Below are 13,933 nucleotides of genomic sequence, written 5' to 3'. Positions count from 1 at the left end.
GAAACACACACACACACACACACACACACTCACCCAAAAAGACACAAACCACTTGTGGAAACATGCTTGAAAAAAATCAGAGAGGGAGGCAAACCATAAGAGATGCTGAGCTCTAGGAAACAACCTGAGAGTTGCTGGAGGGGAAGGTGGGGGGGATGGGCATTAAGGAGGACGCTTGATGGGATGAGCAGCTGATGAATCACTAAACTCTACCTCTGAAACTAAAAAAAAAAAATCACCAGATCTTACTTACATTTTTTTTTTTTCCTCAGATGGAGATTCATGAAGGTAGAAATAAACTGTTTTTTACAGTTTTCTCCCTTCCCGGTATCATGTACCTTGACACTGGGCATATAAGATGCCTTCACTTGGTACCTGGCAAAGCCATTCAACCAACACCTCACTGATAGATTGGGAATACTATTTAAAACAGGATTGTCTATTTCTCCCTCCTCAGACAATGATGCAGAAAAAGAGTCCATCTCAGGTTTTAAACAATGAAAGAGACTTTGCTGGGTTTGAAGAGTATTTGCTATTGATTGCTTGGAATTTTACCAAGCTGGGCCTGGCTTGCACATTCCTTTAGAGCTTTTCTTCCTCCTCTCTGCTTTCCTAGGACTCATCACTGAAGGCTCCTTGAACAGAAGCAGTGGTAGGCTTTCTTATCCAAATGTCTTACTTCTGCGGCTGAATGAGTCCACTGTGGTGGGGGCTTTGGGGGGCAAGAAGTCATCCTGGAAATGCGTTTAGGATGAGAGAAACTTTAAACTCAGCCGTGTTTTAAAATTGATGAAATCTGTGGAATAATAAATATAAGGAAACTGAATTTAATGAGATAGGTAACTAGCACCTTTGATGATTTCAAAGACCTTCTCAATAAGGAACTTGGCAATAGAGTGCCTCATGGAGCTTAAGTACTACCACTGAGAAAGCTTTAGCAAGTTACTTTTAGTGAGAGGGAAGATCCTCTGAGCCTGAGAAAAAGGAGTTGTGTCCTAAAACAAACTGGGGGTATCCCTACTTGAGCAAGCTTTGGTTTTAAATATGGGTTTTTTTTCATAAATCTGAACATGGGGGAAGATTTCACCAGTGTGCTTTTTCTTAATAACCTAAACAAAACCATTCTCATCACTTCATTTCTGATAGATTCCCGGCTTCTTTATTTTAATAATTGATGTACATTCACCTGGTTTAAAACTGAAGGGCAGCGTGTCTGAAAGCTCTCTGATTTACCTTCCAGAGCCCCCCGTTCCCATCGCTCCACCTCAGCTTGCCTCCGTGGGAGCAACCTACCTTTGGATTCAACTCAACGCCAACTCCATCAACGGGGATGGGCCCATTGTCGCCCGAGAGGTGGAGTACTGCACCGCGAGTGGGAGCTGGAACGACCGACAGCCGGTGGATTCCACAAGTTACAAAATCGGGCACCTCGACCCGGATACAGAGTACGAGATCAGTGTGCTGCTCACCAGGCCAGGGGAGGGCGGCACTGGGTCTCCTGGGCCAGCTCTCAGAACCAGGACAAAGTGTGCTGGTGAGTAAGGGACACGTGGGACCAGTTGCTACTGTCTTTCTGGGTGTTGACTTGCAGCATTGTGTTTCTCAGGGGATTAATAAGCTTCCCCAGCTCCGTCAGCATCCTCTGTGGAAACGAATAATTCCCTTCACTTCCGAGCGGTAGCCTGACAGCCTGTGGACGTGGGGACCTCAAAGCTTGGTATCTACGGGCAACCTCCACTTCTTTTTACCCTATTTTTTATTTATACTTTCCTGTGAGTGTCATCTAGTTTGTGTAGGAATTCTCCCTACATTTGACAGAAACTGTCTCCTTCAGTGATGTCGGCGCATAGGTCAGATCCTCTCATTCTGGTCCCCTTGTTTTATGTTCACCGTTAATGTGCTTTTAGCCTGGAGGGGCATTGGAATAACAGAGTCTAACTCAGAGATAGCTTTAAAGCTGTGTTTTTATTGATGGATATTTAATGGAGGGGCTGCTTGCCAATGTAAACTCAGCCAGGGTGATTTGTGGGCTGTTTGCAGTCTTCAAGTTGAGATTATAAAGTTCTAATTGACTATGCTGAACCCGGTCCACAGCTTAAATAAAGTAGGGTTGATGTAGCACCTTACAAAAATCAAAACCTGAATAAAGCTTCCATGAGAGGTGTTAGTGCTGTTTCTGTGTGGCTACTTTCTGCTAGGGAAGTAGAGAGAAATGATCTATTGGGACGTTCCAATGTTCTTTCCTCGGTGACCTGAAGGATCTCTGTATTGAATGGTGGGCTGAGGTGAGGCGATTCAGTAAATTTTTATGGAATTAACTGATTCTTCAGATAGCGTTATGTAAGTAGGCCCAACCATATGTGTCATTTATTTTTTTTAAGTTTTGAAAGTTCTCAGAGGACAGTCTGCCCCTCACCAGGAGGAGAAATGATGATAATAGGTTGTATACTGCTTCTGCAAGTTCAGCACTCGTGGGCAAATTCTGTGCTTGTGTTGTTGTTGTTGTTGTTGATTTCATTAGAAGAGGGAGCAGCTCCCTTCTGGGGGTTCATGATGGGCCGGTCCTAGCCAACCCTGTGTCTCCTTCCCAGATCCGCCCACCAGGTGTGGGATTTCTAGAATAAACTGCAGCTCTGGACGGGCTCTTCACAAAGCCTGGGCTGGCAGGTCCAAGGAGAAAGGAATTGAAAGTGCTTTCTCTTCCTCAGGTTTCCAAATGATGTCATCTTCCCTGTCTCTTTAGTTGAATAAAACTGCCCTTTTTTGGTGAAATAATTTCTTATATGATCCTATCATCTGTTACAGGGCAAACAGTAGCAATGTATAACACCAGATATATCATTTCGCAGTAGAGGCCTCTCTTTCGAACCTGTTATTGATTTGGTAACTGCCTTGTGAAGGCTCCCAGGCAGTTGCTGACACCCCCTTATTATGAGTGGGACATGGGAGCCCACGGGACCTTCTGTCCTCCAAGCATTCTCCATGAGCAGTACATTTAGTGCTATTTCACTTCAGTGTGATTTTAAGGAATCCTATTTTGGGTACAGCAATATATAGTCTCCCTTGCTGTCCAAAAAAGGGTTAGAATTCCATTGTCTAGACTGGAGAGAGGATGCCATCTGTTTCATTCTCATCACTAACAACCCCGCCTACTTAATGTTTCCAGTCCTGTTCTCCCTTACAGATTTTGTCTTGTCTCTTGGTTTTCTGCCTGTGTATTTCAGCTACTGACACAACTGTTACATACATTTCCCCTGAATAGAATGCTTGGATTTTTTTATTGCTGCTTGATGTGTACGTACATATACAACTTTCAAAGAGACAACATACCTTTTATCCTAGACTGTGAGAACTTTTAGAGAAATTAAAACCAATTCTGAATTGACATTTGCATACCAACACTATGCCTTCAAAAGTGTTCAACCTCATGTAAGCGAGGGAGCCTAATGACAAAGCGTGCTTTTTTCAGTGTTTGCAACCCGAGGTTGATACGATTCCTGGAGTGTCACGTGCCGACCTTGAACATTGTTGAAACAGCTATAGTTGGGCAAGTCAGTCTTAGAAAGTAGGAGTGTGTTAGGTCGAAAAGTCAGAGCTAGAAATAAAGGGGGGGAGACATCAGAGGTGGGTGAGGAACGTGAAGTCAAATTTCTCTTTACTGTATGAAAAAAAAATAGTTTCACCCTTCCTTGACCTGAGGATCTTTAGAAAATGTGAAGATAGGACTGATGAGCACAGCCAGTGAGCAGTAGAACATGGTAGATGGCAGGACTGAGGTATAAAGGACACCAGTGCTGCAGACTAGAGACTAAAAAATGCAAGATGGTCCCCACTGTAACTTGGATGGTTTGTGAGCATTTGGGGCTCATAGAGAGCAGCAGGTCATGGAGGTTATAAGCTGGGAGGGCCTCTAAGCATTCTGAAAAGTAGTTGGAAATTGTCCTTGGCCAAGCTTGATCAGTGGATGAGTCTAATAGGGTGATAGGTAGTAGGAATAATTGCACATTCATCCTATGGTTTAAAACCCAACAGTACTACTATGGAACTAGAGTAATAAAATTTAGCAGCAACATATATAAAAAAAGGTGGAGAATTTGGCTTAAATGCATATGAATCTACCATATGATCAATATCCCTCTGTACTGTTATTTTCTTAGCACTCTCCCCCCCCCCAAAGCCTACTATAATCTTAGGTTGCATTAAGAAAGCCAAACACCCATGATGGACAAGGTGATAGTCTTATTGTACCAGGGCTAATCAGCCTCCCTAAAATTACCACACTGATTTCTGCTCCCTGTATTTTATTAAAAGAGCACAATGCTCTAGGGATAGCATCTAGGTTAGGAAAGGTTCTGGAACCTTGCTCCACCAATGAGGAATGATGGAAAGAATTTAGAAAGGTGATGGGGAAGAACAGAGGGTCTGTACAAATTTGACAAGAGCTGAATCATGAGTAGTGAGTTTCCAGTGGCTGACCCATTCAAGTAGAACCTGGCATTGTAGAAGGTGATTTCTATATTCAGAAGAGGATTGAACTGGGTGACCCTGCAGATGTTTTCGACACAAAGATTCTCTGATTCATGTGTTGTTCTCTTTCTAAAGAGATGATCCATTGTATGTTATTACCCTGAAAGTCTCTGACTTTCACTTTTATTTTATCCTGGTCTGGAAACCCCATTCCCATGCTTCTGCGGCTCAGCTGGGCAGACCAGTGGAGGGAGGTCTATGATGACATTTACAAAAGTCTGAGCAAAAAGGAGGGAGCTAGTGAGTTTTTAATAGTGCTAACTAGATTAAATTTGAAGAAATGACTCTTATTTTGAGATACTGTGCCTGGTTTTTGTGTTAAATTATCCCTTTTATGAAACAATGAAGCTAAAGGGTATTAGAGCCAAGATTTGGTGCTCTGGGACCTTGCTGCCAGAGATTGAGTTCTGGTTCTGCCCAGAGCTATACGTGGCACCATGGGAACACTGATGACATTCCCTTGGCTTCCACTGCCTTATCTATAGAACAGGGCTGATGATCAAAATATAGACCTCCTGTTGTGGCCATGAAACTTTAAGGAGCGTGTGTGTGTATGGCACCTACAACAGAACCTGACATAAAACAAATAGTCAATAAAAGTTAACCGCCATTAAAAAAAAAATCTTTTAACATTTTCAGTCAAAATAATTGGATGTTAGCAACCTGATTTCATTGCCCTAGATGTATTACAAATATTATTTATCTGGTAAATTGAAAATCCAAGGACCAGTTTTATAGCATGGGCTCACAGAATTCTGTGCAGCGGAACACTGCATTCATGACACACGCCATTCTCTCATTTCTTCTATTAAATCTGTTTCTTTTGGACAAGCTCTCCGTTTCATTTCTGTGCTATACCAGTGAGACCTGTCCTATTGTGTTTTGGTGACACCCATGAAAATGTATTTTGCCTCTTGCATTAAAATGGCAAGATCAGTATTTATTGTCCTTCTCTGAGCAACAGAATTGATTTTCGTGTGTGGCTAGTAGACGCAATCTCATTACCTGGTCAGGTCTCTTTCAAGAATTATATGGTAGTCCACTTCCAGAGCTCTTGCTTCTTGTGTTTCTGAAAATTATTTTCAAATATATGCACAGGCGCTCCTCACGTAACCTTGATCAAATCACTTAGCTTCTCTGGTTCCTTCTCCTTCTCTTTAAATAAGGGCAGTGACGCTGGCCTTGACTGTCAGAGGTGTTTGTGAAGATGAGGTTAGATCTTATCTGTAAAGGGATTTTACAAGTGATAAAATGTTCTTCCTATATGGGGTAATTTTAAAAAAATGATTATAGTAAGGAGCTAGTTTCAAGATTGATACACATACCCAGGTATTTTTCCAATTTTGCAGTTTAGCTATAGTCTGGTAACCTCAGAGAGTTGAAATTACTTCAGTATCCACTTCAGCAAAATATAGTTTAGTTTGTATTTTCTATTATATCTTACATTCCTATAATTATGTGCAGCTCTGTATCACAAGCCAGTAAGTGGTAGCTACTTAAAAAAGAGAAATGGGAGATGCTGTTAGATTAATTTTCACAGTAGACTTTTTATGTGTTTTATTTTGGGATATTGCTTTTTATGTATCCTAGTTATTGTTTAACTGTGTCTAAGTGACTTGCTAACAACCGGCCCCAGGAGTTAAAAGGATGGTGATAAATGAATGACCTAACAATTAAGATTGGCGAGAGTGAAAAGAAAATAAAGCTCAACTGAAATATGTTCTTTAGAATTAATATTACTAAAAATCTGGAAAAGAAAAAAAAAAGCTTGTACCTTTAAAAAAAATTTACTCGTGAGATAGTTATCAAACACCTGTATTTCCAAGGCACTGCTCCTGCCTCTGAGGGGAGAGCAACAGGATAAGATCTGCCATTAGAGTTGATCTATTGAGGGATGAAGTGTGCAGTCAAAAAAAAAATATATATATATATACACACACACACATACATACATACATACACACATTATATACATATACATACATGCATATGGTATGTTAAATGCTGTACAGAAAGAGAAAGAGACAGAATGGAGAGAAGCAGGAGATTTTTTATTAGGTTATCTGTTATTTTTAATTGTGGCAAAATCATATAACTTAAAATTTACCATCTTAATCATTTCTAAGTGTACAGTTCAATAACGTTGATTATATTCAATCTCTAGAACTAAATTGTCGCTCTCGCCGGCAAGAACGACCCGCAAACGTGATGGGTGGCAAGCTTCTTTATTAGTTCTCTCTCTGTCCCGACAGTCTCTCCGCTTTATATCCTTTACCTCTGCCAATCACCGATCTAGTCCACGCCCCTCTCCCTGATCACGCTGCGAGCTCGGGCTCACCCATGCTTGCAGCCAGCCAATCAGTCTCGCTTCCTCAATCCCCGGGCACCTCCGCATACGTGACTCCTTGCATCTATTTCATGGCTCTCCACACTAAATTATTTTGCAAAACTGAAACTCTCTAGCCGTACAAATCCCCCAACTCCCCTTTCACAGGCCCTGCCAGTTACCATTCTACTTTCTGTCTCTATGAATTTAACTACTCAAGGTGCCTCTTACAAATGGCACGATGTAAAATCTGTCCTTACGTTACTGGCTCATTCCATGAGCATTACGTCCTTAAGGTTCATTCATATTATAGTATGTGTGGTTGTACCATTTTAATTACTCTGATAATTGTATTGTGTATACTTCGTTTATGTGATTCTTTGTAAACTATTTTGAGAATTTAAGCACCAACTTGGGCTTTCAATGAAATTAATACTGCTCAGTGTATTAAAAAAATGCTTCATCTTTATGACTCACGGAAGTCTTGCTGACTAAAGCAGGTAGTACTGCTGTGCTTTCGGAGGGTCAAGTACAAATAACTACCAGGAAGTACTGTGTCAGAATGTTACAGCTGTCCCGCCAACCACTGAATAGAAAGTGATACAAGAAATTACAGTGCTCTTTATAATGTCCCATTCTCTTCATAAAGTGGGTATATTTTTATACTCATTTGCATAGAGGTGTAAATTTGTTCTATAGGAACCTCATTTGAACCTTTTACGTAATTGTGATAGAATCTTTGAATATATGTTACATTAAAATTTATTTTTGTTCTACCCTGTTGCTTCGATCACATGCAGATACCGCTGTCTTATCTGTAGTGCCTTCAGTGACATGAGACGTGGGACATACTTCTCATCTGCTTTGAGTCCCTGTACCTTCTAATGCTCTGTGGTCTGGGAAGGATTGAGTTTGTGTCTAATGCAGTATGGTGTGTTTTCATGTATCTCCTCTCCTTTGTAATGGCAGTCGAACTGTTGAATGAGAACAAATATATTTGCGTCTCTCTGCTCTCTTGTGTCCTGGCCATGGGTGTGGATGAAACACCTGCATACTTGAGCAGAGCCTCAGCAGCCCTGACCATGGGAATGTTCTGTTCACTTCAGGGCTAGAGTATCAGGTTCTCTTTCATCACACCCTGAGGGTGTCTTGAGCGTGCTTTCTACAGTTGCTTCCTCTGTCCTACCTGCTCTGGTCTCAGTCTCACGAGATTCAGGTTAACATTGCTTTGAAAATGTTAATTCTCCTGTTTGCTAAACATGACACTGGAGAGACTCGTTTTACATACATGTGGATGAGGTTCATGCATGGGCAAAGAGGCACCATAGCATCTCAGCGAGAGGGCCCCCCGTGAAGCCCACCCTGTCTATCCGTGCATTCCATGGCAGGCCAGCCTCACTGTCTGTCTATTAGTCTTGGTTCTTCCTGTGGGAGAAGAAGAATCGTTTTGGTTGGAAGGGGGCTGATCTGAAATTAAACCTTGCCAAAACTGGATTTGTTTTCTTCCCAAATCAAGGATAGCCCAATTGTCTTTTCCATACAAAACTGCCACTGGTGTTACAATATATATCTGGACTTACACGGCTGACCCGGGGGACTCAGGGGCAGATGGGAGCCTCTCTAAGAGCTAACCATGGCACGTTATTTACAGGTAGTACAGCCAGAGATCTCACTGAATAGAACATAATTTATTTTTAATTTAAGTTTATTTACTAGGAAAATTAAAGTGTTCTAATTCTACTTCTAAAACAGCTCTGCCAAAGGGCATTGTGTTTTTAATGCATTTCCATCACATTAAACCATTAAGAACCTTTTTAAATTATAAACATTAAAAGGACATAAAAAGTGTCTTCCCTATTAGATGCTAGATATAAATACATTATACTGAGTAGCATCCTTGCATTTGGGTAGAGGACAGGAATATTGTAGCAATGCAGCACCTTTTTTTTGTTGTTGTTGTTACATTGCATTCAGCACCTTCCTTGCCCAACTTTATGCAGCAGAGCCTTTGTGATACCCACTCCTCCAGTCCAGCTGCCTTTAAACACTGAGTCGGCTCTCTTTCTCTCTCTATGTGAACCCCAGGACATGGCATGTGAGGGGGCAGTGTAGGATAGAACTACTCAAGCCGTTGTGTGGGAGAGGTTCGGAAGGGCCTCCAAAGAGACCAGATGGAGGTTTTTGCTTTTAGAGTTCTCCAGTGACACTTGAAGTCTTCACATAGTTCTCTGAAAGGTATCAGGCAGGCCTCTGCACTGTGAAGAATGAGCCCGCTAACAGTACATGTAGGCGTGATTTGGAAAACTTTGTAGGCAGCTTCCTGTGTAGCTTCCAATAAACTGAGGAGATGGAGAAATGAAGAGAAGGCTCTAGGGATTATCAGTCAGTGGCCTTTGGCCTCTCCCAGCTGTGTCTAATGGGCCATTTAACACTGAAAAAGAAAACCACAAAACCATTACAGGTACATTTTGTACATCTGTCAGTTAGGGGCCTGACCACATTCCTTGTTGTAGTGCTCTGATCTGTCAGCCTCTGTCAGAGGGGTTTGCTATCATGGAGAAACATCAGCCTTAGCCGAATCAGCCTCTAATTGAGCACGAGCTACAGTATGTTGAGTGATGTCCTAAAGCCGCCAGAATGCTTGAGAGCACCTCTGCTTCCCATGTAGATATCTTCTAGAAAAGGAAGACGTATATTCAATCTTCTTTGGACAATTTTTTAAAGAGGTCCTGGGTCATATATTTGGCACAAAGAGGAAGTATTGATAATGAAATTATTAATTTTTAGTAGAGCAAATGCCTTGTTAGTTCCTTATCAAATTATGATGCTGTCAAGCTGTGTTTTACAGTCTCTCTGTAAGCATTTAGAATCTACCAGCGTTCCCAGTCGTGTTCAATAGGTACTGAATGCTTGAGTTTTTTGACAGGACTCAGAGCATGATTGACCATTCTAAATCATAAAGGTTTGTGGTTTTGTTACTGCCTTTGTAAATATTTTGAATCAATCCAAGGAAGAGAAAACCCATTGGTTAACTTCTTTCACTTTCAAGGCTGACTGACTTGGGGTGAGTCCTGGTTCTGACCTAGTAGCTAAAAATAGCTCAACAAATTACTTACCCATTCTGGACCTAAGCTTCCAGATAATTCTGGTCCATTTTCCACTGATGCCATCTTCACAGCACTGCCAGAAGTAAATGCACTAATGCATGAAAAATGGCTAGGGGGGTACATTGGTCACCTAGTACACCCTGAGTTCGAAGTAGGCAGTTTAAAAAATTAATAAACTTGTCACCACTGAGGATACAGAATACTATGGCAAACCTTCCATACATCTGTTAAGCTGAGTAGATTGGGTTTTGTTTGATATACACATCAAGTTTCAGTTTGCTTTAAGTAAAACAAACAAAAAAGCATATGTATATCCTCAAGCTAATGTCAAAAAATGATTGTGTGCTCACCGAAACCTGGGGGGTCATTGCATTTTTTACTCTTTCAGGTGTTGTCAGGATAGAGCACCATGTATGACCCAGAGTCACTGAAGGGTGACACAGAAAAAAGGATAAGAGTGAATGCCTTATTCACATGTGCTACATTGTTTTTCTGTGAGAGTGGATGTGTTGTGATTATTGTTGACTTGAGGAATGCTTTTGACACTTTGACCCTTTGAAGAGCAGTGCCCCAGAACACCCAAAGTTTGTCCAGAACACACAAAGCTTGACAACCACAGTTTGAGTAGCATAGCGAGGCAGCCTAAGACTGAGTGTTTTGCAGGGGACGTCTTTCCTTTTTACCCACAGACCTCAGGAAAGTTGAGGACCCTTTTTTTTTTCCTTTTTTTTTTTTAATTTTTATTTTTTTATAAACATATATTTTTATCCCCAGGGGTACAGGTCTGTGAATCACCAGGTTTACACACTTCACAGCACTCACCAAAGCATATACCCTCCCCAATGTCCATAATCCCACCCCCTTCTCCCAACCTCCCTCCCCCCAGCAATCAAGCAGAGAAAGAGGAAGTGGTGATGCAACATGGGGGCTTAAGTGGGTAGAAGAAGAATCAATGAAACAAGATGGAATTGGGAGGGAGACAAACCATAAGTGACTCAATCTCAAAAAACAAATTGAGGACCCTTTTTGAATGAGATTAGAGATGAGGCTCTTTTAAAAAAAAAAAAAAAAAGATTTATTTATTTGTGAGAGAGAGAGAGCACACTGAGAGAGGGAGAGGGAGAAGCAGGCTCCCTGCTGAGTGGGGATTCCCTATATGGGGCTTGATCCCAGAACCCTGGGTTTATGACCTGAGCCAAAGGCAGAGGCTTACCTGACTGAGCCACCCACATGGACCTAGAGATGAGGGTTCTTCTGGTGCTCTGGATCTGAGGAACTCAAACGCACAGGTCAAATCTTCCACTGTGAAGACTGCTTCTAGAAGGGCTTGCCTGTATTCTGGGCCCCTTACTGAAGAACAGAAACACCTAGTCTCAGGAGGGCCTTTGTCTCCAGAACATACTAGGAAAAGTTCACTTAGTCTTAACGTACCAGTATGCCATCTGTTTGTGCCTGGAACTTCAGACGCAGCACTGTCATGAGATGGGAAATAGACGCATTTTATCTTTGACCGCAGACATCTGTGTGCTTCTACTCCTTCTTCCCTAAGCAAGCCCAGGTTCCGCCTCCTCTTCTCAAACCAGCTGTCAGCATATGTGTCCCTCTTCATGCGGACAGATGACTCTTCTGAGCACATTCTGTGGCATTTGGCCTCTAATGGGAAATTGCCTCCTCCATTCCATAAGGATAAAGCTGCTTGTGGGGTTAAAAACTAAGTTAATAAGAAGTAAGATAAATGAGAACTAAGACCTGCACAGTAATAACAAGAGATTATGAAACATTGATGATATGTCAAGATTTTAGTTTATGAGCGTTAACCACACTTCTTTGTTTGGGTAATATCTTTTATAAATTAATTTTAAGAATATAAAGAACTTGTAATTACATTACCTATTAGAATAAATTGCAAGTGAATAGAAAGCTTTAAAAATGAATAATGCATATAAACGAAATTAAAACTACAAATACAAGAAATTTTATTAAGAAATATGGTTACACCTATTATTAAAATAAGAATGATAATAGAACTGTTTGATATCAAAATTGCTGATCTTCCAACCATGTTATTACACTTGTAGAAGGAGTAACACAAGTAATATAGCTATTCTGGTAGAATATTTCTGTTGACCAAGTCCTAGCACTTCCTCCATAAAGAACTAGGCAAGTGACAGTAGACACACATTTATAGTTGGCACTGAAAACACTTGCTAGCTTAAATTATCAGTATAAAAGCTACAAATAGCATATAGATATATAATATATATATACTAATATATATTTCTGTCAAGTATTATATGTTACTATTTCACAATTCTTGAAATAGGCTATATTGTTTTAAGTTTGTCTATGAATTCATCATGAATAACATTTTATTAATGTTTATATCTTGTTACTTATCCATTTTAACTACTGAAGTAATAGGTAGCATATAAGAAGGCAAATGATACAGAAGTAAATAGGTTCCCCCATCTTTCTTTCAGTTTCTCTCCTGGGAATAATAAGTATATTCTTTGCACATCTCTTTCTATGTCCATTTAGACATATAAATATCCATATATGTCCCAGATCTGTTCTTTACTGCTAATTCTAACCAAATGAGACCATACTGTCATGGTATTCTGCAACTTCATTTCACGTCTGTCAGTATTCAGTGAACATCTCTCTAGTTGCTAGAGTCTAGTACAATATAGAGAGACTTAACTCATTCTGAGTAGGAGCTATTTATTATTCCGGAGTATGGACAGCCTAAATCACTCAGCTCTCCTCATTTTGATGGATAGGGAGGTGGTTGATGTTTTCTGTTAAAATGAATATTTCAATAAATATCTGTAAATATATCTCCTTATATTAAAATAGTTTTATTTCTGGAGGCTGCAGTTTTAAGGTAGAGTTGGTGGGCTGAAAATAAACGCATTTAAGCTTTTAGTAGATGTTGTCAGATTATTTTCCAGAAGTTTCCAGCATCAGCAGGGTGTGACAGTGATGGTTTCTGAACGTGCTTTTGAGCATTGAACGTTAATGATCTTCTAAATTTTGTTATCAGTTTATTGGTTTAGAAATAATATGTCACTATTTTAACTTGCATTTCACAGTTTTTCATGTTTTCATTGACTTTTTATAATTTTTCATCATCAGATTATCTATTTCTATCCTTGGGATGCATTTCCAATACTTTCCTTTTCATTTTGTAGGATTGTTTTAGTTGTAGTAGGGTTGCAAACCATTTGCCTATCACATGTTTTCCAAATATTTTCCCTCATTGTACTATTTGCCTTTTGACTTTATTCATGGTATATTTTGTTAAAGAGAAATGTTTAAATTTATAAAGTTAAATCTATCTATCATATCCTTTTGGGCTATCCATATACATTAATATAGGATAAAAAATGTCATTAGAATTTAAATCGATCCAAATAAAAATTAATTTATTATCAAGAAACGGCCAGAAATGAAGTAATATCTGTTAAACTCTTTATTTTTCCTCATGGCTTCTCACTTTCCAGTCTTGTTTTAGAAGGTATTTTTCCACATTTGTCTTTGAACAATATTTCAGAATGAGTTTATTTTTGCACTTAGATCTTCAGACTGTGAAATTCTGGTCAAAAGTCTTGCAGGGAAGTGGCGCCTGGCTGGTTCAGCCGAGCCTGCAACACTTGATCTCAGGGTTGTGAGTTTGAGCCCCATGTTGGATGTAGGCATTACTTTTAAAAAAATAAAATCTTTAAAAAATAAAGGTCTTGCAGGGAAGAATACAGGGCTGCGGAGCCTTCTGGGAAGGGTTCCTTTGCTCTTTAATGATGTACAGAGAAAGATGATCTTTCCTCACCTTTGCTCTGGGAGGCTCTATGAGGTGGGGTGCATATCCAGTGACCACAGGGAAACCAACTAAAAGGACAGCAGGTATGAAAGCTGAGTGGGCATAACCGAATTACAGGACCCCCTACCCCTTATTCTGGTTTGCTTCATCTATTCA

At 40.2% G+C, this 13,933-nt stretch overlaps 1 protein-coding gene across 13 annotated transcripts in view; it reads left to right on the top strand.

Moving 5' to 3' along the window:
- The window catches only part of PTPRM (protein tyrosine phosphatase receptor type M), a 777,671-nt gene that overhangs the window by 371,805 nt on the left and 391,933 nt on the right, over positions 1 to 13,933 (top strand). For all 13 annotated transcript variants that reach the window (XM_059409214.1, XM_059409213.1, XM_059409212.1 and 10 more), the window contains exon 7: positions 1,241 to 1,534. In XM_059409214.1, coding sequence (XP_059265197.1) covers positions 1,241 to 1,534 — 294 coding nt within the window. The remainder of the gene's footprint in view (positions 1 to 1,240; positions 1,535 to 13,933) is intronic.

The sequence above is a fragment of the Mustela nigripes genome, chromosome 8 (assembly GCF_022355385.1).
Source record: "Mustela nigripes isolate SB6536 chromosome 8, MUSNIG.SB6536, whole genome shotgun sequence".
In the NCBI taxonomy this organism is placed as follows: Eukaryota; Metazoa; Chordata; class Mammalia; order Carnivora; family Mustelidae; genus Mustela; species Mustela nigripes.
The sequence above is the reverse complement of the archived record's forward strand: the minus strand, read 5'-3'. Positions and strand labels throughout refer to the sequence as shown.